Raw genomic sequence first — 26,250 nt, 5'->3', positions numbered from 1 at the left:
TTACGGATCTGAAGGTGCCCGGGAATCACAGTCTCCTTTAACTTTCTTCTAGAGAAAAACAAAAAAAGAAAGACAGCTGCCATTACTGAAGCATTATTTGAAGATCAGTCACATCTCAGCTCTAGTTAAAGTAATGCTAAAACGCTGCAACATCAGCATCTTTAGCGAAGCTGGTTTGGAAAGTGCAAGTGGCATGAACAAAAAGTTTCTAGGGGAGGAGCCACAAAGGGTGCATGAATTGTAAGGTTCCTGTTAGGGGCAGGCTCTTCTTAAAAGAAAATTGGTGATAGGAAGCAGCATGCCAGGTGAGCAGCCTGTGCTCTTGTAGCATTTGGAAAAGACAGCCCATTCCCCAGGTTACAACAGTCAGAGCCTCTCTGGAGCCAGACTAAAGGGACTGAATGCTGTTTTATGAAACAAACTCTCTTATTTTTACTGTCTGTGCTCACAATATAAAAATCTAATAAGCTCAAGGGCATTGCTGTTCAGGGAAATGACCAAGAAAATTAAATTTCAATTAAAGTTATAACAATTTATTTGATTATTATTTCCCATTTTACACTACTTCTGGTTACCCTTACTTTGTGTAACAGGAATGTCTCTCAGAGACAGCCTTGTCAGAACACTACTCAGTCCATACCCGCCTCAAACCCACACCTCTCATCAGCAGATCTACTACTATTTTACTATCATCACAATCTTTCATCTTATTTTATGAAGATCATTTTAATAATTAATAATAGTCTTAGTGATAGGACAAGGGAGAATGCTTTTAAACTGAGACAGGGGAGGTTTAGGTTAGCTACTAAGAGGAAGTTTTTCACTCAGAGGGTGGTGAGGCACTGGAACAGATTGCCCAGAGAGGTTGTGGATGCCCCATCCCTGGAGGCATTCAAGGCCAGGCTGGATGTGGCTCTGGGCAGCCTGGTCTGGTGGTTGGTGAACCTGCAGTTAGCAAGGGGGTTGAAAACAGGTGGTCATTGTGATCCTTTTCAACCCAGGCCATTCTATGCTTCTATGATTCTATGATCCTAGGCATTGCATTTTACTTAACCTAGATTTGCTTTATCTGCAAAGGAGGTAGTGAATATTGCACTCAATGCTGTAAAAAATCAGGAAGGTGATTAAAGTGATCCCTCCCTTGAACCACTGAACTACAGTGTGGACTCAGATTCATCCAACGAGAAGCTCATCAACAGTCTGAATCTCCCACACTTATCAGTTAAACTAATTACAGCAGCTAACTAAAAGCAAGGGAACACACATGGCTTATACTGGCAAGAAATTCAGCAGCAAGGTGGACTCAAAAACAGATGAGGGAAATTTCAAAGCAAATAATGATATGCCAACAGAGACAGGCAACAGCAGATCTACAGTGCACAAATATATTCAAATTTAAGAACCTGGAGCCTGCAGTGGAGCTTGTGGTCTGATAACCATGGGTGTTTTAAGGCAGCAGTTGCACTTATTCTCCAGCTAAAAGAAAAACAGAATCCTTTTAAGTATTTTTCCTAGAATTTCATAATTCAACAATTATCTCCTATAGATCTTGTGTTCTGCTGTCATGCAGTTCTGTCATTTTAGGATATTTTATGCCAGATGGCAGCTAGTCCAGGAAACCACTAGCAAAAACTCGTTCAGGTAACTTCAGAGAATGTTATGGACTCAATGAACATCAATAAAATGGCAAAAAAAAATTAAAAAATTACATGGACATTAAAAACTTTGATCTGTAATGATAATTCTGCAGTGGAACAGTACAAGTGATAAAAATAGGACACAATGGTAGCGAGCACATGTTTCAAAGATCTAGGAATCACGTACCATTTTTCCTTGATGAGAAGCTTAGAGATGAAATCTTTGGCTTGCTCAGAAACATCTTGAAACTCCTCATCTTCAAAATCCCAGCTGCAGGCCAGGATATTGTTGAGAGTCTCGTTGTCATCATCACCCAAAAAAGGAGACAATCCACTGAGGCTAAGGAAAAAGGAATACGTTAAGTCTTTCTGTCTCTTTCCCTTCCTGTACATGATCTCTGATGTGACATCTATGATTGTTATGTTACTTCTGGCCCACCTTAGAATTTTTATTATCTAAGAAAATTTCCAGACCATTCTCATTTTCTCTATTTACATTTTTAAATAATCACTTTTTCTCCCTAACAAAATAAACAATACAGTCTTTCATTGAGGGTCATATTTTCCAGATCTCTGACTGCTTTTGCAGACATATACTGAGAGTTTATCAAGAGGTCCACAGTATTCTAGTCTAATACCTAGTTGCTCAAGATAGATAGTGTAGTGAAACAAAGAAGGAAAGTTAATGGTGATTGGAAAAAGGGTCAGATTCCTGAATATGGAATTTGGAAAGAGGCCTACATTTTCTCCTTTGTGTACAGATTTTGTCAGTCTTCCAAATAACAACAAATTTGGATGACTGACACAGATAACCTGAAAACAGCTTACAAAGCAGATTGAATCCTACTTACAGCATGTAAGCAATGACTCCTATACTCCACATGTCTGTAGGAAAGGAGACAAATTCATAATTCACAACTTCAGGAGCAAGAAATTCAGGAGTTCCAAAGTTTACTCGAAGTTTTTCCCTGGGTTTATATCTAGTCAAAGGAAACATTAATAAAAGAACATTATAGCTCTAAAGTTATATCGTAAGTTGTCCAGCACTTAGTGGGATGTCAGAAGCATATGTGACATTCAGGAGGAGATCAAGGACAGATAGAAGTACAAATTAAAAATAAATACTGCCATACATAGGAATGAAAAACATTTGTAAGCTTATATCATACTTCAGGATAAAATTCAACAACTAAACAAAGTAAGAAATTCAGATTTCAGAGATGACTTAGGGCAGCTGTTATCATGCTTTGGAATCTTCCCCATATCATAAGTTATGGTATCTGCTTAAACAAGAAAGTGATAAAGCATGAATTGTACTGTAAAAGGCCCTGATGTTCTCTCATGCTCTCTTTTGAGAATAGAACAGACAGGAGGTTCCACAAATTTTGTCGACTTCAGCTGTACCAGTATACTTATTTGTTAGAATCAGACTCTTTGAACCTTCAATCTGAACAAAGGCTTCAGAACAAAACTTTTTTTACCCAACTTCAAACATTACTTATTAAAGGATGTCTTTGGAACCAACTTGTCACAAGAGCAGTAGGAGACCATTATGGGTCAAAGATGTAACTGCAAAGAAGTAATATTTCTTTGATTCTTTCCTCATTCATTTACAATTATTAGTAACATAGGCACATACCTTCTTGCCAATCCAAAATCAATAATTTTTATTTGATTTGCAGATCGGTTCACACACAGGATATTCTCAGGCTACCAAGAAAAACCAGAAAACACTTCAGTGAGAAACAAGCATGACAAACAGGGCTTTTAGAAAACCATCGGGTGAAAACCACTGAGAAAAAGGTAAGCATGCCATAAGCACCTTTTTCTTTCCACCCTGATCAGATTTCTCAGTATGGGTATAACCTCTTCTATCACACAGCAGTTGAGGTTGGGTGTTCTGTTTCTTGATAACTGCTTCTTTTTCTGCTTTTCAATTTGACATAAGGCAGCAGTTCAGATAAAGAACTTGTCGAGGGAATGAGACAGAGAACGTAGACTTCAGTAGTGAGGTTTCAGGATGCTGGCATGGTGATTTTGCAGATCTTAGTAAGCTGACACTGGAATTTTTAAAAAGTTTTTTTAAACAAATTTACTGGGCTTTGAAATTTATGTCTTTAAGTTTCTGTATTCATAGATGTTCTGGCAGTAACTGTCTGATTGAGCACTGACATATTATGCTAGTTACAGCAGCTTTATGTTTTCATCACATATTTTACCAGAAGGTGGGATTCACAGGTTAAATCCCTCTGGATTTTCACAGGGCCAATGGTTCTTCATTCCCCTGCAAGCAATCCATTGCTTACTAAATTACTCACAAATCAAACAGAAGGGAGCGAGGATAGAATCTGGCCAGTTGTCTTCAAAATGTAAATACCTAAAATAAATTCACTGCCAGCAGTTTTATAGTTTTATATACTTTGTCTCGTTGCTCGTTGAGTCCTCTTTGAAATAAAACAGCCCACAACACTTAAAACATTAGTTAACCTTCGTCACCATTACTAATTCATTTTAAACTCAGGACTTGTAAACATCATAGGTCCATAGTTTCTGTGGTCATGGATGATTATGGTCAAGACGAATTTCTTTCAATTTCAAACATTCTTCCTCAAACTCATTTGTTACTGACAACAACCTGTGAGTAAGCAAAATAGAATGGAGAATCTGTAACTGGCCAGCACATGAAAAGAAAGGTCTCTGAGAAGAATTCATTACATTGTATATGGGCCTCTTTGTCAGCAGTATGACATATAAAAACTGTGCCAACTCCAAGAACATAATTATTATGTCTCAAAGACTGATGTGAAATTCTTGATAGGTTTTTGGTATCTAGATGTTTATAAAGAAAGAGAAAAGTAAGTCTGGTAAAGCAAGTGAGTTGATAAAGCAACAGATCCCAATAATCATCTCTTCACTTGCTTATCATGTGCAATAATATAAATGCTAACAACTCAGTTATTACAAGCCAAAAACAGCAGCTGTAATAAAAATCTCAACAAAGGCAAAACTCTCTTTGCACTTTTTAGTTCTTTTTGCTTTATTATAAAGCTGAGGAATACGTTATGGGGACTTTATAGACACTTGTAAAACTAAAGACATCATCCCCTTTTATTTCTGGACTAAATAAAGGTAAGAAATATATAATCATAGAAAGGTTCAGGTTGCAGAGGACTTTAAAGATCAACTAGTTCCAACGCCCCCTTCCACGGGCAAGGTTTCCAGCCACTAGATGAAGCTGCCCAGGGCCCCCTCCAACCTGGCTTTGAATGCCTCCAAGGATGGGGAATCTACCAGCTCTTTGGGCAGCCTATGCCAGCGCCTTACCACCCTATAAGTAAAAAAATTCTTCCTCATGTCTAACCTGAATCTCCCCTCTTTTAATTTAAGGCCATTGCCCCTTGTCCTTTTGCTATCAGACCATGTAAACAGCTGTTCCCCTCCTGCTTGGAAGCTCCAACAAGCACTGGAAAGCTGTAATGAGGTCTCCCTGGCTCCTTCTCTTCTCCAAGCTAAACAAGCCCAACTCCCTCAACTTTTCTTCATAAGAGAGGTGCTCCAGGCCTTCTGTCATCTTTGTGGCCCTCCTCTGGACCTGCTTAAACAACTCTACATCCTTATTGTGCTGGGGCACCAGGTTTGGACACAGTACTCCAGATGTGGCCACAAGAGGGCAGAGCAGAGGGGGTACAATCACTTCCCTTGCCCTTTCTGGCCACCCGTCTTTTGATGCAGCCTAGGATACTGTTGGCTTTCTAGACTGCAGGAGCACACTGCTGGCTCATATCCAGCTTTTCATCCATCAGGACCTCCAAGTCCTTCTCTGTATGCCTGCTCTCCATGAGTTCTTCTCCCAGCCTGTACTCCAGATATAAGAATCGCTGCAATTCAAGTGCAACACCTTTCACTTGACTTTGTTAAACCTCATTAAGTTCTCGTTCTCATGTGCCCACTTTTTGAGCATGTCTAGTTCCTTCTGGATAGCATCCATGCTTTCTATCATGTCAACTGCACCACTCAGCTTGGTACCATCAGCAAACCTGCTGAGGGTGCACTCAATCCCACTGTCTGTCATTGATAAAGATCTTAAAGAGCACCAGCCCCAAAATGGACCACTGGGAGACACCACTCATGACTGCCCTCCATCTGAATATAGAGACATTCACAACAGCCATTTGGCTACAAGTATCCAACCAATCCTTTATCCACCTAGTAGTCTAACTTTCAAATCCATATTTCTCCATTTTATTATTTAATAAAAACTTGGTTCAAGGGAAGAAGATCCAGCTCGAGTCCAGACTATTGAAACATACCTTTACAAATTGTTTTCTAAGTGTGACAGCAATTAGCAGTCAGCCAGTGTAAGAATATGCAGTTGGTAAATTTGGTTTTAGATAGACGGGACTTTCTGTGTATACACTTGAATAGTTCAGATTGCTAAGCAAATACTCAATGGAGAATGCATCACTCTTTTCTGGACTTTCAGCTGTACTGGCAGTTTTTGTCTAACCTAACAGATGCTGTATTATTTGCATCAACCACTTTTTTTATTACTTTCATTTAGCAAATACTTTCTTATGTATTTGGCCTCAGCATGGTGTAAATGGAGTTAATTTCTATCCCATGGCTGATGCATAAGACAGAGATCTTGTGCAGCTGAATTACATAATATTTGCACAATATTTATAGATGGAAATGGAAAAAATGAAAATAGCAAGATATTGTTGCCAATATCTTTCTGGCTTTCTGTAAAATCATTCTGCAGAAAACTCAAGAGCTTTGTAGCTTGATGACATATGACCACGATTCTCATCAAAGTTACTTCTGTAGTAATTTAACTGACCTCAATGTGGCTGAAGTGAATACACATCAGTTCAAGGAAAAGCAGAATAAAGTTATTTGTTGTTTCTGCCATGGGAATCTGCTAAGCTGCATGGCCTAACATTAAAGAACAAAATTTCCACAGCTGTCATCGCGCAGAACAAACATGTAAGTTCTCTACCTTTAGATCCAAGTGAAGGATGTACATCTGGTGCATGTACTGAATTCCCTCGCAGATCTGTTTTATGAATGAGATTGTATCCATTTCTGTCAAATTGCAGTTCTCATCAATTATTCGATCAAATAATTCACCTCCTTCCACACTGATGAGAAAAAGACAATGAAGTGATCATCAAGTTCAAGTCCAAATCCAAACCCATGCAATTACAATTGTATAGAATTTAAGCTGTTGACTATTTTAAGGATTCACAATCAGGTTCAGTGAGAGGGGTCTACAACATGAGCTTGTATTCTGATCTGAGTTTCCCACATACTCGGTACTGATACATACTAGCCATAATTTCTTCAAAGTTTGAGAACCTAGTCTCCCATTCATTGAGAGATGCTGTCTTGGGACATAATTTTACACCAGTGGAATTAATGAAATCACATGGAAAACCAAGACAACATGCTACACAATCTGCATTAAATCCTTGGTCTTCTCCATCAGAGCTTAAGAGGGGCATGATATAAAATTTCAATTTGAAGCAACATAAAATCAATGAAAATGACTTCTTAATTTCTCATTACATTTTAGAATACCTCCATCTTACCAACTGATATCTATGCTGACTTCTAGCTTTTGTGTTATACTAATTGTGTAAATCAAGTCCATGGGACTGCCTACAAATATACAGAAAAGTCAAGCTTTTCTGCCATGCATTTCAGTGTTCTAGTTGCATCCTTTTTGGCTTCCAGAAAAAGAAGCAACATCTATTTGTTTTTAAGGCAGCTATTTGGAAACTAATTAGCCTGATAAACCAGCATAAAAGACAGGTTAATACATCCAGGCATCCAGTAAAAGATCATCCACAGCATCTACAGTGGGCATCTATTCATTGTAAGATGTCTTTTCATTTGCCTCACAGAAGTGGAGATATTCTGAGATGCCTGTCTCTTAGTTGACACAAAATACCATTTGAAATTAAAGACAAGCTACATAACAGCTCTATCCTCAAATGGTATAGTGGCTTTACATCACCTGGAGTGTGGAGCCTCACTTGAAAAAAATACATAAATGGCTCCATGGCACTTTTTCTTATTTTTTTCCCAATTATTGTTCCTGGGAACATATTTCATATGCCCTTTCTACCTGCTAAAAGCTTTATTTCTAATTTCGGGCAAAATAAGAAGGAAACAAACAGTTCTAGCAAAAGTGGTAAAGACAGAAATTGGAAGAACACACTTACTATTCCATGACTAGGACAATGTCATTTTTTGACTCAAAGGCGTCATAGAGCTGGATAAGATTGACATGATTCAGCTGGTTCATGACACTGATTTCATTCTTTACTTCATTCTGTAAAGAATCATGAATATTGTTTCAAAGGTTGTTTTTTTGTTGTTTTTTTATTTTCTAAGACAGGTACATGGACAAAGACAAATTCAGTTTGAATCAGATATCTACGTTATCTTCATGTTTTCACTTGTGTTAAGCAAATCCAAGGTTTGCCTTTGATTGTTCCTGCAATGGTAGACATCAAGGCATTAAGCACTAGACTGAACTCATAGCTTGAGTAGGGGGCTGCTTCAGTAATATGCTAGGAGAAAAAGGGAGGGGAAAAAAAGAGCAAAAGCACACATGGGCAAGGGGTAATCTGTCTAAGAAAAGTCCAGGACAGTCCTCAAAACCTCCCTATTCAATCAGGGGGGAAAGACTGATGCCTCTGTTCAGTCCAGCTATTTTAAATGTGCAGTTTAGGGTGGCTGAGTCATTATCCAATGGTGCCAATCTCTCTTCTGACTATAATGGGATTCTTGATGATCAGCTTACCCACAGACAGCTATGCCTTAGAGAACCACAGATAGCTGAGACAAATCCCACCCTTGACTACCATTAATGACACAGCTGTCACAGAAAAGATGCTAGGAATGTCTTTCTTATGAAAGCAAGCACCAGATGGCCATGAGTTTTGCAAAACAGGTCAGACTAATTCTTCTCATTTATATTTGTGTTGATGTCAGGAGCCCAAATCAAGCCTGTAATCAGCATACCTCACAGTGACATGAATTCATTGCAGTAAGGATAGAGTGGGGTGGAGGGGGAAGTATGCTATTTCACAGGCCAGACCATCAGAAAAAAACACTAATAGAATTAAAAGTAGGGGAAAAAAAAAAAAAAAAAAAAAGGAAAGGAAAGCCAAAGAAACACAAAGATCTGAAAAGAAAGTAGGAAAAGTTGTGATTAAAAAAGTAAAACAAAAAATATGAGAAAAGCCAGAAAGAAGACTTTGATGAGCAGAGAAACAGAGCTGCAGAGCCAATGGTAAGTCAGCAGGTTTTATGACTATGATGGCTTGTGAGCCACTTGGACATGGTCTGTTGAGTAAGTGAAGAACAGTGTGGGGTCCATTAATGAACAAAGACTACCAACCTTCTCTTTATCTCCTCTGGCTTTTATAATTTTGGCTGCTAGCTTGAGACCTGTTGCTTTCTCTTCACATTTGTGTACCATACCAAATCGTCCTCTAGGGAAAAAAGGGAAAAAATATTAACCAAAACCATACAGTTGCATTGCCCTTGTGTGCAAACTAAGTTATACAGAATGGAAAAAATCCTCTCCCTACTGAGTTCCATTTCAATTGCTCTATTGCTGCTATTTTATTGTGTAAATCAGACCTGCTACCGCTCATTTAGGCACACCAAAATTACACTGTTGCAATTGATATTATTCCACTTTTATGATTCATTAACATTCACTTCATTACTTCTAACATCTTTTAATGTGTGATGAGGTATCCAAGGCAAGCTAACAGAATCATGGAATCAAGGCAAGCTAACAGAAATACAAACTGTAATGATAATAACTCATAATAACTCACTTATGAGCACAATCTGCCTCTCCCCACCTCATCATTCTACCCCAAGGGAAGGCTGCGATTTCACGGTGAAACAAAGCCTACTCAAGATCATGTTGCTACCAGAAATGACAATATCACTCTATCATGAACTATGGCAGCATGAAAGATCTAGCGATTACTTGGTCTGTCAGACTAGCTTGTTGATCTACCTGAAAACATACAGGTATTTTCAGGGATGGGCTATGCTGAGGGAAAGAAGGCTACAACATGTTTCTATATTCCACTGGCTTCGATGTGAAGTACTGTCACATCCTAAAAGCATCATGACAAAACCTGAGGGCAGATGGCTGACCTAGAACAAAACCAAATACAAGCAAAATCTGGTGCCAAACCTTCAGCCAAAATTCACTCACACAGTAAAACCAACCTCTTGTTTTAATTCCTCTCTAGGTACTGTTAAAGCTTAGCCTTTGTAGGGAGGCACGATGCTTCCATTTACCTCCTGGGGTTCCTGGCTGTAAACTCTTGCCTTGCTTTACACGTTGATTGGGTTCACTTGACTTACCCTCCCAAGATTTCATTCCTGTTGACATTATAATAACTGCTGATGCCCACCGTTTTGGCTGAAACAATCCGGTGATCAAATGGTGCTGGTGGAGTAGAAGTATCATCTACAGAAGAAAAAACAGCGTATGAGTGGTCACATGCAGTGCTTGTCTGCCTCATATATTTCAGTCCTTCTTTCCCCGAGATAAATTAATTTAAGAACTGAATAATCTTACTGTAAGTTAAATAGGTATGTCTCTCCGTTATTCAGAAAGGGTTTTACTCCAGAGCTCTGGTTCAGAAAGCACAGTGTCACAGGGGAGCTACACTAAGACAAGTACTCCTCTACTTAGTTAGCACCTTCTGCACTATGAGTGTCAGGAGCAGCATGAGGCTAGACTGCTAGACTAAGCCAGTGCAGCTTCATGCCCACAAGACAGTTTGTTTAGAAGATTTGGAAGGATTTTTTTCCTATCCAATTTTTAATTTCCCAGGAACTGTTAATAGATGAGTGTATACTGTAATTCTCTCCTGGTATAGAAAGAGATACAGAGCTTTTCTGTAAGCCCAGCTAGATGATGTCATCTCCCTTCTTATGGTGTTCATAGCAAAGAATCCCTTCTCTACTGGCCGTCTGATTGATACAATTTGTCATGCTCCCCAGCATTGTGTCTGCCTTTAGAGATTGCATTAACTGCTTGTGCACACAATGGAGTTTCATCCTGTCATGTAACACTTGGGGTTTCCAATATGGCTCAGGGTCCGATGTGGTAAACACACGCTGCTTTGAAGAGCTGCTATGCTTAAAAAAGAAGACAGGTAAATGGAAAAGAGGGACACAGTAAAGAGATGGCTTCCTTGGAGCACAGACACAGAGTTTTGGCACAAATGTAGATCTCCATTATTATTGTCAAGACCTTCGCACGCGGGACGTTCTGCCATCCTCATGTCAAAATCTCTGCTGGATACCAGCCCTGCATGCATGATTTCTCTTTGAATATTTTGCAGGACATTGCGATTCCAAATTCATACTCATGTTGTTTTTCACTTGATTGATATTGCCAGGAGTGACCTTTGGCTGACCAAGGTGACAAATACTTCAGCTGGTTGGGAGGGTTAGAGCCACAGTGCTTTAACATGAGCTCTCTGGTCTGGAATGCCAGGTCTTTTTTGTGAGGGGCTTGTCGAGCAATTTGAAAACCATTCATTCATCCAATGAAAATGATTAAAACCACAAACAAAACAAAAGAAAAACATGACAGCATGTAGCTGGCAGGAACACTCATTAATGTAACAGTGGAGTGTCCTTATTCAAAGCAAATATCCAGGATACCAGCTATGTACCTAGATTTTTTTGACTGTTAATAACTTACATGGACAGGAAGTTAGTTCATGGTCAAGGAATTGTGAAAAGCTGGGGCTCGGGAGGTTTGCCACCTACTTGTGATTCTGCAGAGCTTGAATTGCACGTCCTTAAGTATGAGCCTTTGTATGTTACCAAAACCAGCATCTACCCTAAAGGCAGAATTTGACCCTAATGACACAAACTCCAAGGGCCCCAGCATGTAACTGGTGGAAGAATATGGGGTTTTGAATGCTCAACTCTCAAATGTTACCAAACTTTGAGCAAGAAAGTGCTCATTTGAAGAAGTCAGATCATGTGTCTGAGTTTTAGCCTTCAAGATTTTTTCAGTGACAAATCCTCCATTTTTGTTTTACTGCATACCAAAGGGGATTTCTCACTATTCAAGAATGTCTTGCTGTTACAGATGAAAGACACTCCAAGAGAAAGACACTAACTTTAATGCCATCCCTAACAATCTGCCAGAGCTCAGGACAGCTTATGAGTTGAGATTTTTAGCTTACTATCTCCTGTTTTTGTTAGAGAATCTAAGAGCCTCACACAGATATTTAATTCATTGTTTCCTTTTCCCACTCCACCCTGCATTCCCAAAGCAAAGAAAACCATTGTTTCCTATGTGTGTGCATGCATATGTAAACATCTTCAAATCCATCAGGCCATCACCTCATGTTTCATCATTTATGTGCAGGGATAGGCACTGAAATTCTCAAGCAGAAGTGTTAGGTGTTAGAAATCTCTGCTTCACTCTGCTTCGGAATTCAGTGCCTGAACACCATTTATACAACTTTTCAGCAGCATCAGTCAGGCCTCCACACAGCAGTTTGTACTTCTTTATTTTACAGACTACAGTTCTCACTTCAGATTGCTATAGCACTGATGTGAGGAACCTGGTTTTTCAGACTACATCCAGAACATTGTGGTTAATATATGTTCTTAGCACCTCCACAAGTCAACCACTTTTGTCACACATTTTGTAATTCCTCCCACTACTCCATGTCTGAAAGTTCTAGCTCTCTGTTGTCAAAAGAAGAGAGAAAGAGGATAGTATGAGTGGAGTAGTTGTGGCAAAAGCAAATCAGTTGTGACTAATTTCTGTAAGAACAGAAGCCTCTATGAAAAGATAAGCCAACTCCTCAGGTAATAAATGTTGGTAGAATTTGATGGAAGCAAACAGAACTATCGTATTTCCCATCACTTTACGATGTGGTCCGTGAACAACTGCTTCCCATTAGGGCTACCATCCACTTCTTTCTCCTCTTACTAATTATGTTCTTTATGTCATTATTCTCTATGGATGTCTTTGTCTGGCCATCACCCTCAATACTGGTGAAATAAAATGGTTTGGTTTTGCCTTTAGAAATACTTCCTGTACAAGCCCTGGGTTTTAGTTTAGTTTTACACGTTCCATCAGAGCTTTCTGCATGTAGCTTGCTCTGCTGTCATCTTTGATTAGGCCTTCAACATTCACTCAAAGCTTACTGCTACCATATACTGAAATTGGCAGATCTGCTCAATGACTGAACTATGATTTCCTGTACCTTTTCCACAGCCTTTACACCTGCAAAGACAAAACATGGCATTAGAGCAAGGTACACTTAAAGCAGAGAAAATTTAGAAATATATGTGAAAAACACCTACACACATACTGCATTCAAACATTAGGCTATTTTGCTTAATGGTGTAAAATAATACGGTTAAATAAACTGATTTAATACTCAGAGGAATAAAATGACCTCTAAGTAATCATGACAGCAGAATGATTCTTCATTACTGAAATGCCTACTTGAGTTCTACTGATTTTAACATTTGGCTATCAATCTCACCTTTAAAGCAATGGGAGAGGACTGGGATTTCACTCTGTTCTTATAGGTTCCTGAGAGCTTAAACTGGTTTATCCCTGAAAGGCTAAATATAAATGCAGCACAGAAAGAACTACAGTAAACAAGTTTATCAGTATAATTTTCTGGGCAAAGTTTTACAATCTTATATTATCAAGTTACTAAATTTTGTAGTAACTTAATTTGCAAATGGTACATGGCCTAACCTAACCTTAATTTGTTCATATGTTGTATGATGCTGCAATAAATAAACATTACAGAGTGGGAGAATGCTCATCAGTGATTGAGAATAGTATATCACAATTCTCATATTCTTTCTTCTAAGCAAACAACCAAAATACACTGCCAGTACTATGTATGGTAGATTGACTGTCTGTTTTCAGGCTTAGAGCTTAGAAACAGATGAACTCATTTTATATTTTTGTATCGGACTGGATTTTCACTAGTATTTATACTAATTAGTTACTTTGACTTAAAACCTGACCTACATGTTTTTCTAAAGCAAGGGTCTCTTAAGAATGTACAGTCTGAGTTTCAGGCCTTACATTCCCTCCGGTGCCTCTTGATCATGGCTTTGTCCTGCCTCATCTTCATTTTGGGAAGATGCTGATGGCTCCTCATCCTCTTTTTCATTATTACTATCAACTCCCTCCCCTTCATTCATCCTCTCTTCTTGTTCTTCAACTCCAGGCACCTGTTGCTCCTCCTTCATCTCCTCATCAGCTGACTTCCTCTCTATCTCCTGCCCAGTTATCCTTTGACAAGCATCATCAACAGCATCGTTTTCTTTCTGTACTGAGCTTCTCCTGTAGCAGCTTTCAAAAGCTATTTCTTCTTTCTCCTCTGTTTCTTCAGAATGAGATTCAGGAGGATCCATCTGTAGCAGAACAGTACTTTCCCTCTCAGCATTTTCCTTGTTGAGCTTATCGACTTCTTCTTCGTGACAACAGGACTGGCTGTTCTGGATGACCCCCTCTGAAAGTAAATAGATCAGCAAGAAATATGTCAGTACTTCTCTTAGAGTCAGTAACCATATTGAAGTAGAACTTGCATGCTCAAAATCACCTCCACTGTATTTTGAACAAAGCACTTGCTTTCTTCTCCTACTTTCAAGTTCAGTGTAAATATCTCCTAAGTGAATGAAAAGCCCTAAGCTTCAGCAGAGTTCTTTTTCTTCAGGACTGGGACATCACGGGCCTTTTAGAAACAGCAGTGGAAAAAGCTTTTCTCATTCAAATTTATTGTCAGGTTAATGAGACCCTCGTGCAAAGCTTTTCTTTGAGCAGTTTACCACCAACAAAGCTGGTGAGGAGTCTTAAGCAGAAGTCTTACAAGGTGTGACTGAAGAAACTGGGCTTGTTTAGTCTGGAGAAAAGGAAGCCCAGGGGAGACCTAACCACTCATTACAACTACCTGAAGAGAGGTTGCAGTGAGGTGAGATGATTGCTCTCTTCTCTCAGGTGCAATAGGACCAGTGGTAACGGCATCAAGTTGTATCAGGGGAGGTTCAGGTTAGATATTAGGAACAATTTCTTCTCTGAAGGAGTGGTAATGCATTGGAACAGGCTGCCAGGGAGGCAGTGGAATTGCTGTCCCTGAAGGTGTTCAAGAAATATGCAGATGTGGCACTGATATGGTTAGTGGGCATGGTGGTGATGGGTCAGTGGTTAGACATGATCTTTGCGGTCTTTTCCAACCTTAATGATTCTATGATTCCATAATTCTTTACACATAGACACATGACAAGTTGCTTGGATGTGATGGCAACATGTTTCTTGTACCACTCTCATGTATGCTGGTGAGCACATACAGAACCCAAGCAAGAGCTGCTCAGGAGAGCACAGGTGACTTCTGTGAGGATTATTACTGAAGTAGTAAGGACTTTGCACCTTTACTCTTAGGAACTTGAAACTGATCAGAAGAAAAAACATTCTAACCTGCTGAATCTGGTGGTTCCTCCTCTTGTATAGAATTTGTTCCCATCTCATTCAAATGCAACTTTTCTTTGACGACCTGTGGAAAAAGCAATAGATACATCAGTCAGCAAACAGAGTGTTCACATTGCATTGTTCCTCATGAATCTGCAGCCTGATTTATCTGGTGAGTCCAAGTAATCTGTGATCTGCCCAGAAAATATCAGGATTGAGCCACAGGGACTTAAAAGCCTTCCAGAGATGAGCTGTTACCCTGTACTAGCTTTTGCTGTTAAAACTAGGTTCGTTAAAGGAAAACTAGAAATATTTAATATTCTACCAAAAATTTTAGTAGCAGTCTTATTGAAAACAATTCAAAAAGATGTTTGCTGTTAATCCACATCTGGTAACAACATTTTTACCATCCAACGATTTATTACAGGCTGACTGAGACAGTTACCAGGAATCAAGAGAGTATAAACCATCCTGACAGCTTTCTAGTGTGCTCTCATCTGTATTTTACAATGTTACAGTGACATCTAGAGGTGCTTCATGCCTTGCCAGCTCCTCAAAAGCAGCTATTACCTCTACATTTATGGCTATTTACAAATATTTTTATGCCATTTGCTCAGCATGTTTTTTCACTCCTAGACTTGTGGTAGGATGGTGACTGCTGTTTCTTTTCCACCTGCCTTCTAGTTACAGTACTATGAAACCAATGCTGTCATTTAGTAATGTATCTGAAGGGTGTGAAAAATGCAGAAACTTCCAAATATTTTCCAGAGAGAATACATTCTCTCTTTGAGCATTGTAATGCGTTTCAACAAAATGTACAGGGTCAGGCACTAAATTTTGACTGTTTCAACCATGTAAGTTGGTGGTGTTGCTTTAATTTCATAAAGCTATATAGAAAACATGCATGAAAGAAAATCAATGAGAAACAAAAACAGTTAAGAAAAACAAGATAAAATTGCATGAAAGGATTTCGGCAGGACTTCTTCAGAAAATGTTGATTTGCAAGGGACAAAGAAACTGTGATGTGAACATGAGAATTGAGGCTGAAAATTATTTGGGATGCAGTTGTTCCCAGGAAGTTGCAAGCTGCAAAAAGGCCTAAATAGAACTAGCCAAGTACCCTTGAAAAATAAATCGGAGCCTTGTTCATATGGAACTTAAATATAAATGTCTCAGTTCCAGTGGATCACAAAGAATCAACCAATGCTTAGTCTGTTTTTCATGGTGGAAAGTGCTGAAAGAAGCATGGAAAACCCTTGGACTTACTCATTCTGCAATGTGACTGCAATTAGTAATGCACTCGGATTCCTGTAAGTATGTCAACCTCACCACACCACTGAGGACATCAGCTCTGATCAAATACAGTCAGCTGAGCAAATAACCAGAGAAACTGCCTCTGAGCTCTTTGATGCATGGGGCCAGATTTCACTTCTGCGTTCAGAACTAATTGCAGGCACACAGTGCTTCCTACTAAATACTGCTCTAGTTTGCAGGTGTGAAATACAGAAGTCAGCTTTTGAAAATCCACACCTAGTGGAATATTGGATGATGCCGAAAATCTGAAGCTGCCAGAGTGTTACATAAAATACTACACTGTTTATTCAAGCATCACTTCTGATCTCTTACATTTTAATAGCAGATGAGGAGCTCATGCTAATTCAAACTAGAGGGAAAAAAAAGAATACAAATAAAACATTTACTGGCAATCTTCAGAATAAGTAAATGTAACTATTTGCAGTAAGTATAAAGCAGTGGTGCAGCAGAATAAAAAAACAAATGCAAGGACTAGATATTTGACTAGTACAATCTGTAGACATATCAGTGATATATGCATGTGCATTCCAGTTCTCTCCACGTGAAGGGCTTTGCTTTTAGTAGCAACATGTGACTTCAATTTGTCAAAACTTAATCCAGCAGTAAAAGCACGAGCTTGCTCTCATTATTTCTTCCCCTCAAAGGGTCAGATTGTTCCAAGTCTACTGGAGCTGGCTGAAGTCAATGGGCTCCTTCCTCCTGGCCAGACGCCTGCTGCAGGAGACATGGCAACCTGCCCTGAGTTCATCCAGGGCACGTGTCCCCAAGATGTCCATCTGGGTAGAGACACCCATTGCCAAGATGTCTACGTGCAGGCAGCCAGGCCAGTCCCCCCAAGAATCTGCAGCCTGTGAGCACCCAAGGCCATCATGCTTTTCTGAAAACTTCACCTGAAAAGCATAGAAGTGTCTTAGTGGCATCCATCCTGCCTGCCTACTGTTCATGTTTCTTCCTTCAGTCTGATAACTGTGCTCTTTCAAGAGATCTTTTAATTCAATTCCGGTGAGGTTTCATTTATTCATGTATTATTCATCCTGAAATTTGGTGACGTGTGATTCTTTTCTGTCTACAATTTCTAAAAGTATATGAATCAATATTCCTTAGTGCCAATTAGACTTCCACCCTATTGCTTTGCCTCTATTTAACGATCTGAAGATATACAACTAGGATTATGGCACTACAGACATTTTCCCTATCCATACCAGCCCAAAGTTTTCAATGAAGTTTTGATTTTAATACCAGAAAATGTTAAGTACTAAAGGTTACACTGTGATGCCACAAAATACACCAAAGTAAAAAGGGTGTCTTCACCTACAAAAGTTGGTACTGTGTATTCAAAAACACATTTTGTAAACTAAACAAACTCTTTCATAAAGAACTTTGCTAGAGTCTAAGTAACAGAGAGAGAATAAAAACCCACATGGTGATAACAGAATAATGCAAGATATTCTGGAGGCTAAAACTTTTGAAAATTCTTTAAATTGACTTTAAAAAGTACATCATGAACCTTGCAGAAATTAAGCAATAAGAAATCATATGTATAAATATAATATACTGTAACAGAGATTTAAAATGCAGTGAGAGATTAATGTTTTTTTATAGACATCTGACCCTTTTTTAATGAGCTGCACTTAGTTAAATTCCTTCTTTATACCGAAGCAGTCTTAACCTTGGAATGTTTTCCTAGCTAACTTTCAATTTTTTTATACAGCTAATAAAACTCTTTGATTTTTTTTTCCTATTTAAAAAAAAAAAAATTGTAATGAATGGCCTCATGAAGCAGCCCCAAGTTTTTAGCTAGAGGTCCTTTATCACTCCATCACATTTCATTTGATGACAAGACGTTATTCTCAATTTCATTCATCTGAGATCAAGACATGCAATACTGCACACATCTAGAACACTTTTCTGGCTTAGTTTCTATTTCTCAAGTTCTTAAAATACGTTGTAGCTCATTGTTACTACAAGATATCCTGGCTTGGTATCAGCTCTGATCACCATCCATTCATCAATATGATTGTAGTTACTCAAGCTCTGTGAAGATTTCATTTCATTCACATCCAGAAATTAGCCATGTTTTTTTCCACCTGACCACTGTGAGATGAATGCTCTCAGTACTTCACACGTGGGAGAATGCATTGTGTACAGTGGAGGTCCTGGGGTACCAGAATGCATTGTGATGACTCCTGCACTATCCCCAGAACCCAGTGCTCAGCCTCTCCTTCACTTTTATCTTCCTCTTCAATATTCATTCCTTCTTTGTCTTCCTTCCAAGAACCCAGCAATGCTGAACAATTCTGATACAAACTTATAAATGGTAGAAAATGCACACATGGGAACTCTAATTTCATGGCAGGTGGTACATCTGCCACGTGACTTTACTTTTTGCTATGCTACACAATCCACTCACACCTTCTGGCAGAAAGAATATCTTCCACAATACTTACAGTGCTCTTTGAAGTAGATAAGAAATCACTCTTCTATATAATTCAAACACAAATCACAAGGATCTTTCAATCACACATCAAAATGAGTTTAGCCATGAGAATCATAATTCCCTCTCTAGGAAATATAAGAGAGTTTGTGTGTGACATGCTGTCTCAAAAAGCCATTGGTAGTAATCTCTGCATGAAGACACATTCTAAAAGCAGAAAACTCCCTTAGGAAAACATCATAGGTGAGACTACCTCACATCTCTCCTTCTCCACACTTCTTGATGTCTTCTCATGTGTGATCACTGACGGGGTCCCATGTGCTTCACAGGTTGCTCATGTGCATCATATGTACCTGCACCACATCCCAAGAGCTTTCTAGGTGCCATTCTCCACATTTTTCACATTACTGTTAAATGTCTCATTCTCTGTAGTGAGCTCCACTGACTCCACTGTGAGAAAGCAGGGGAAAAGTCCAGCTCAAAACTCAAAAATCTCCACCTATCCATTACTAGAGCAATTTTGTGCTACAGCATCAGTTAAGAAGACTCATTCATATTTCACACCTTTACTAACCTATCTGTGCTAAGCATGTAATGAAATCTACAGCAAATACGTTCGGACTTCTTGAACAATCCTTCACAAGCCACTTTTGGGAAATCACACCGCTGGGAGACTTCCAAAGAGTTACAAACTTCAAAAAACATTCCCTGCAGCTTTGATGACTCACTTTTAATTGGACTCCAGAAACACAGATTTCCTGAAAATGAACTTCATTTAACATGAAGGGGCTCTGGGTGTGTGGGGAGGGGAAGTTCTCTTCATTTTCCCTTTACAGACATATTTTTCTGTGGGACCTCACCACAAAGGCAGCAAAAAGAATGTGCTTGGACTCATCCCAGGCTCTGCTGGGGCTGCTACCCAGCCAACATCGCTGCTCCGTGTCACTGGTGCACATGTATGCAAAGCCCAGGATGCTGCCAATGCAACACCAAATCAAATACATTCCTGAGTAGTTTCCCTTGTCATCAAAAGCCAGCATGATGAAGCTCTGCATTTAATTGCAATGGCACTCTCTCCTACAGGAGGAGGCATTCAAGCATGGTATCCTACCTACCAGCAGATATATCTGACCCCTGCTAGGGGACATCTGAAAATTGATTGAATAGGTAGAACTCCTGATGTCAAAAGGTGGACTGTAGATAACTGGAGCGAGCAAAGACTTCTTCCCTGGGCAAATCCCTCCTACTACTGTCTCTCCTCTTCAAAGGAGCCTTCTTTTACAGGACTGCTCCCTGATGACCTTTGTCTTGCTCTCCTGCACTCTCTAGTTACATCTGTATCTCATGAGGTCTCTTTAGATTTGCAAAGGAATTGCAGTGGATTCTTAAAATGGTGGCAGTAACACACAGGCATTAATGTCATACCAAAAAGCCATCCGAGGCTATGTGCAGGTATTTAGAATTCGATAGTGCCTGCTTTGATTCCACACATTCCTCAGGTAAAGAAGGAGCAAAACCACAACTGCAGTGCCCAGGGCTGGATCCTACCCAAGGAACATTGACAGCAGAGGGCAAGTTCAGGTGCTAAAAGAAAGCAAAAGTATACAATGTTCTGAATTGGAAGTGCATGAAAAACCTCCTATGGGTGTCAGTAAGGGAGAAAGCAGGGCAAAACGAGATGAAGATGTCTTGTCTGGAGAAAACTTAAAGGCTTTATAAACAGCAAAAGTGAGGGAGATAATTATAACTCTAATAATGTATGGCTCACTCAAAAATTGGATTACCTCCACTGAGGACAGATTTGGAGAAAGGCATTGGTTCCGAGGAGCAGAGAAGCACTCCCAGTTATAAAGGCAACTAAAGCCACTGACATTGTGTTGCCCTAGCAGAATACACATCTACTGAGATCCTGCACAAAGACTCTACCCTCTAAACTAGTGAGGATTGCAAAAACTCTTGCAGACAGAATTAAAGAAGAAAATGAAACAACTCTGCCTGTTTGGCTGGAATATGAAATATTTACAGAACATGGCCAATGTGGAAAGAAGGAAAATAATGCATGAGGGACCAGTTAGTATTTGTAGGCAAAATGAAGGAATCAGAATAATGGTTACAAGCTGAGGCTGAATGGATCTTAAAACACAGATTGCAAACAGAAGTTTAATTGCCGACTTCAATTAAAGCAATGAGTGACTTGCAATTGCACTGTGATACCTGTGCAGGAGGGACAGAGGGTTCAAACAGAAAGCACAACTCCCAGTGCTGGCGAGTTTTAATGTGGGAAACAGCCTCAAACTGCTCATAGTTTTTAGTCCTGTGGAAAAGCCTGTTGAAATGGCAAGTGACCAAAATTACAGCAAGTTGCAAGCAAATGCAGAAAGTTCCTCATCACTTTATGATGGCAACAAAACGGACTTCATGACCCTCCAGGTGAGTATTTCCAGGTTAATAGTATAGAATCGCTAAACTGTTTAATTTGGAGGAAATAAGTGAAATATTATTTTACCCTCCTTTCTGATAGGTGGAAGGAACAAGACTGAAAGTGGAGTCACAGTGTCATTTTGCAACAGGATTATCACGGACTACTTAGAAAGGTGAAATTGAGGAAAACCTCAAGATTTTAAAGACACTGGTGTAGAACTGCTGATTTCCCTGAGTGGTAGTAATAAGAAAAAAACTCAGAAAACAAGTAATGCATGCTTCTCCTCTCAGCCACTGGTGATGGGGTCATGCCGTATGTGGTGGAAAATGGCTGGGAGACATTTGGCAGTGCTGACAAAGCGTGAAGTGTCTGCAGTCTACACAATATTATAACTTCAGCCCAAAACAGAAATAAACTAAGCTCCTGTACAAGGCAGCAGTGGTATTTCAGGATGGCAGTAAAAGGCAGGAAAACAGAAATTTTGCTTCAGAAGAAAGTGATCCCTGTATTTTGCAGAGCACAAGAAGTCCCAGTGGGGCCTGTGATCTGGAAACTGTTCCAGATGCTGCTGAAGCCAGAAAAGAAATTGCTTATCATCAGCTACTTATCAGCACTTCTTTACATCTTTCCCATTGCCCTTCTTCCCATCCAACAGAAGCAGTCCCCTTTTTATTTGTTCCACCTCTTCAACTGCTCTCTATCCAATTCTATAAGACTAACCAGTTAGGAAAGAGTCAAAACCAATTCTACAATTAATAAAGCAAAGAGCACCTCTCTAAAGAGGGAAGGATAGGAGGACAGGTGACTAAGCAGTATGTGAACACAACACACTGCTTTATATGGATGCATCATGGCCACCTCTTGCACAACCTACTTGCAATTAGGGCTGACTGGATTATTTTGCAGATCCAGGCTGAGGACAGCCAGCTATCTGTCAGGCAGCTCAGCCACCTCAGCTCAGCAGCACATGGCATGGCCACTGGGAAAGGTGGGCAAGGCACATCATCCCAAACATCAGATCACATCCAGCAGTGCACAAAAACAGGTACTGTCTTTCCAAACAGGCGAATGGCCATAAGGAAACAGAACAGAGCTGAGCATGTATAAACTGATGGCAGGATTGCTCAGTAATGCCATATGGAGGCCAACCGGGATAACAAAGATGTTGGTCTTACTGACTGCTGGCTGGCAATTCTGCACTGTTGGAAATTGCTTTCAGGTGAAGACCAGGGACAGTAATAAAGATTTTGCTAACAGAAGCAAGGGTGTCACATAACTGGGTAGGTCTATTCATTGCTGTGCCACCAGGTATCACTGGTACATCTTAGGTGCAAAATTCTGCAAGGGTGAGAAGATATCTAACCCCCTATTTTTCAGTTTCTTAGCCTTTCTTTTTCCTTTTGTCACAATAATTTGAAACCTCACTTGTAAATCTGTTTTGAATATGTGGCAGGCAGAGGCACAAGGCACCAGCTTCACAGAGTCTTATGGATCATGCTTCTTACTATCTTGCTCAGAAATGTTTTTCACTATTAGGCAGAAGAGTTTGTCCTGAATGCAGATAAATACTGGCTGCTACTAAACCAACAGGCATGCTGAGTCTCCGCTGAGGGATACTGTACCCTCCCATTGTTCTTAATGTAGTGCTGAATTCATGTTTTTACTTAGAACTGAGTTGACTAAGTGTTTACTAAAGCCATCTGCTGTTCAAAAGAAAGGCAGATAATTTTATGATGGTCCTATGCTAATAAATCAAACACACAGACAGGAAAGCAATGACAGGCTAACATATGTATGCTATCTAATAAAACAAACAAAATATTAGCAAAGTAATACTATCACCAGCATGACTCCAGACATGTTCCTGCTGCCTTTCATAAGCCCTGGTGCTAGACAGGGCTTAAAGGACTAAAGACTCCTTACCTCCCCAAAAGTCACTCTGAACAACAGTGGAATAGTGAGGAGATTACAAATGGAGATGCTGCTGGAATAAAGGCAGAGATCCAAATCACCCCTCCTCTCTTTGGGTCTTTCTATCAAATCAAGCCTGCCACGTTCTACTACACATCTGGAAACCCTCCAATCCCATCTCCCTTGTCAGGAACATCACTTCCCCTCCACAGCACCAGCCATGACCTGCCTCATCTGCTGCACAAACCAGCACCCACACATTCACCAGTGAAGCAACCATAGTCACCTTCTCTCTCTTAATACACAGACAGCTTCTGTCTCAGCAATCCTGCCATTACTTGGATGACTTGTGGGCCTCCCTGTGAATAGGACTTTCACAACAGATGTTATCACTGATGTTTTAAAAAGCAAAAGAAGCCACGAGATCAAAATAAATAATCTTTTCTCATCGAGGTAATGGTACAAAAGGTGAAAAATTCTCTTTTGCTCAAATTCATTCATTGAAATTAGTCCAACTTGATGTTCAAAGAAGGCCTGTAAAAACCACTTTTACTGTTTGTGCTGTTTAGCAGGGCAGCTATTTTTCCCTTTAGCTACTGAAACAAGGCTGCACAGATTATACCATTACATAGTGGTGAATCATCCAGTTCAATGGACTGATCTTTACAGGATGCTCTATTGCTGCTACTCAGCAGTGGCTACTGTTAAAGTTCCTGTTATGGCTCAAACACATCGTGTCTAAGAAATGAAACTGCCTAAGAGCAAGCAAGCTAAAAAGCACTTGGTATGCTGAGGACAGATTTCCAAGTAATACTGGGCACCTATTTTCAAGGAAGGTCATTTCCATTAATAACTACACAAGGTTCTTCTTCTGCTCAAAAATTTGAGATAAATTCCTTAAATTACTCTTCAATGATCAAACAGTGAAGTCTGACTGTGATTTTCTGGGGAGAAGAAATGAAATGAATGCGAAAAAGAATAACAAAGGCAACATTTTTAGCTCATTCTGGTTTCAACATATTTGTTAGAAGAAACTTCTTAGTTTTCTAGCGCTACTGGGCTTCTTTAAGCTATGAAGAATATTTAAGCTACTTTACAAGAGTCTATGATAATCAAAGGAGCCTTTTTTTGTGTGTGTTCTCTGAATCTGGCCTGTAAAGAACACAACAAAACTCCCGTTATGGTGACACAGGCATTTTTCCTCCAAGGAAGTTTACAAAAGCTGCATCTCCAGTTACAGTAACCTTACCTAGGATCCCAATTTAGAACACCTCCCTCCCCACTGATGTCAGCAAAAATACAAGATCAGAACATCAGAACATCAGAACAGTTAAGTTCCTCTTTGGAATAAAGGACATCACACACATGCACACTCCTGTTCCAAAGTCTATTGTAGTCACTGGAAGGTTTTTCGACAGTTTCACTGAGCTCTGGACCGCACAACATGTAACACGACTGCTGCAACTTGATTTAACTCAACAATTATAAATCCAGTAAAATGTTCAAGACCCAAACCTACTGATCTCTGTTACAATCTTCGTCACTGATGTCAGTGAACCCTAATTATGTTTTATAACAATGAAGAGATCATTAGAAAAAAACAGAGGTAGTAGTCAGAGGTGAGTAGATTTTTGTATTTTTTTTACCACAACTTGCTCAGTTTGTTCTAATACATTTCATTTTTCTAAAGAGTATGGGTTGTTCTCTCTTAAATGTTAATGAAATGGAAAAGCTAAGCATGTAAGACAACATATGTGTGGCTTGCAATGATTCTTGACAAGATGAGAAAGAAACCTAGGCTCACCTTTTCACTCCTCTTCTTGAGCAGAGCATCAGCTGTTGTCGCTGAGAAAATCTGCATCCCAAAACCATGTCCAGCAGCTTTTGTATAATCACCTGCCTTGCAAAGCTTACGTTTCAGAATATGATGTTTTCCACATGAATGATGAATTATTAATGCTTTAACCTTCTCAGCCAGAGGCCCTACAAGCTTCTGTATTGCAGAAACGCTTTGTTCCAGTCCATCCAGTCTTTTAACTTGCTGCTCTGCATTCCTGTTTATATCAGAAAGAGATTTCTTCATTTTAAGGCAAAGCCTCTTCATCTGATTATTTCTCAGATTTTTGCTTCTTTCCATTTTCAATCCAGGCTCAGATGTCTCTGCTTTTACAATCTCGATATCTTTTTCAATGCAGTAGATTTCTTGGGAAACGCTGTTCAGTTTCTTAAGCACATTGTCTTGCAGCATCAACAGCTTATCTATTTTCTGTTCAAGGAAGGCAAACTTCATATCCATGACGTTAAAACTTTCAGTGCTGACATCACTGCTTACAACACGACGAATCTGCAGGGGCTCCATTGTATTATCAGACCTCTGGCTTTGCAAAGCATTTGGATCAAACATTTTTGCCACGTTGTTGACCATAGATGTAGAAGAGCTTTGCCTGCTGGATGTGGTCATTTTGCAAGTTTAGGCTGGGGGAGGAAACGCTCTGATGCTCAGCTGCTGAGGACGGTATCAGTTGCAAAGGCTTCCCATCCAGACTGCACTGGTATACAGCCTACTTTATTGACTCCAACTCAACTAATTAAGTAACTACTCTTCCACATTTGACTAAAACAGAGGAAAGAGACACCCAAATTACTTAGGAAGAAAAGCGCCTTGAATCCATTAATAATATATATGCATATATCTGTTTCCAAATGAAGCAAATAGAGAGATGAGCATCCTAAATGCACTCGGTTCAGTGACATCAGCCCTAGCAGGGACAGAACTATTTGCACTCCAAGGGAATTTGTCAGCAAAAACACTACATGATACATGAGAAGTAGAGACACTTTGGCAGTAGTGCTGCTGCTTTCCAGAAGCCCAATATGTAATGTGATCCTTGCTCTGAAGAGAATAAGGGCCCTGTAAGGGCCCTTAAGCATGGCTGCTTGAAATTGCTACGTCTTAAGGTGAGATTTTCAGATGAAAGCCTCTATTGCTTGAGAAGCATCTTATGCCAGCAGGAAGTTG

The 26,250-nt window shown here is 39.6% G+C and overlaps 1 protein-coding gene across 1 annotated transcript; it reads right to left on the bottom strand.

Moving 5' to 3' along the window:
• MYLK4 (myosin light chain kinase family member 4) lies at positions 1–25,692 on the bottom strand (the record flags this gene model as incomplete). The annotated part of the gene is made up of 13 exons (XM_079533909.1): positions 1–48; positions 1,404–1,476; positions 1,825–1,977; positions 2,489–2,617; positions 3,277–3,347; positions 6,637–6,778; positions 7,865–7,974; positions 9,049–9,142; positions 10,041–10,146; positions 12,923–12,942; positions 13,768–14,197; positions 15,160–15,235; positions 25,036–25,692. The coding sequence occupies 13 exons, from the start codon at positions 25,690–25,692 to the stop codon at positions 1–3; spliced, it is 2,109 nt and encodes a 702-aa protein (XP_079390035.1).
• Positions 25,693–26,250: the final 558 nt, after the last annotated feature.

This window comes from Tetrao urogallus, assembly GCF_951394365.1.
Source record: "Tetrao urogallus genome assembly, chromosome: 3".
Taxonomy (NCBI): domain Eukaryota; kingdom Metazoa; phylum Chordata; class Aves; order Galliformes; family Phasianidae; genus Tetrao; species Tetrao urogallus.
Note: the sequence above shows the minus strand (reverse complement) of the source record. Positions and strands in the feature narration are given on the sequence as shown.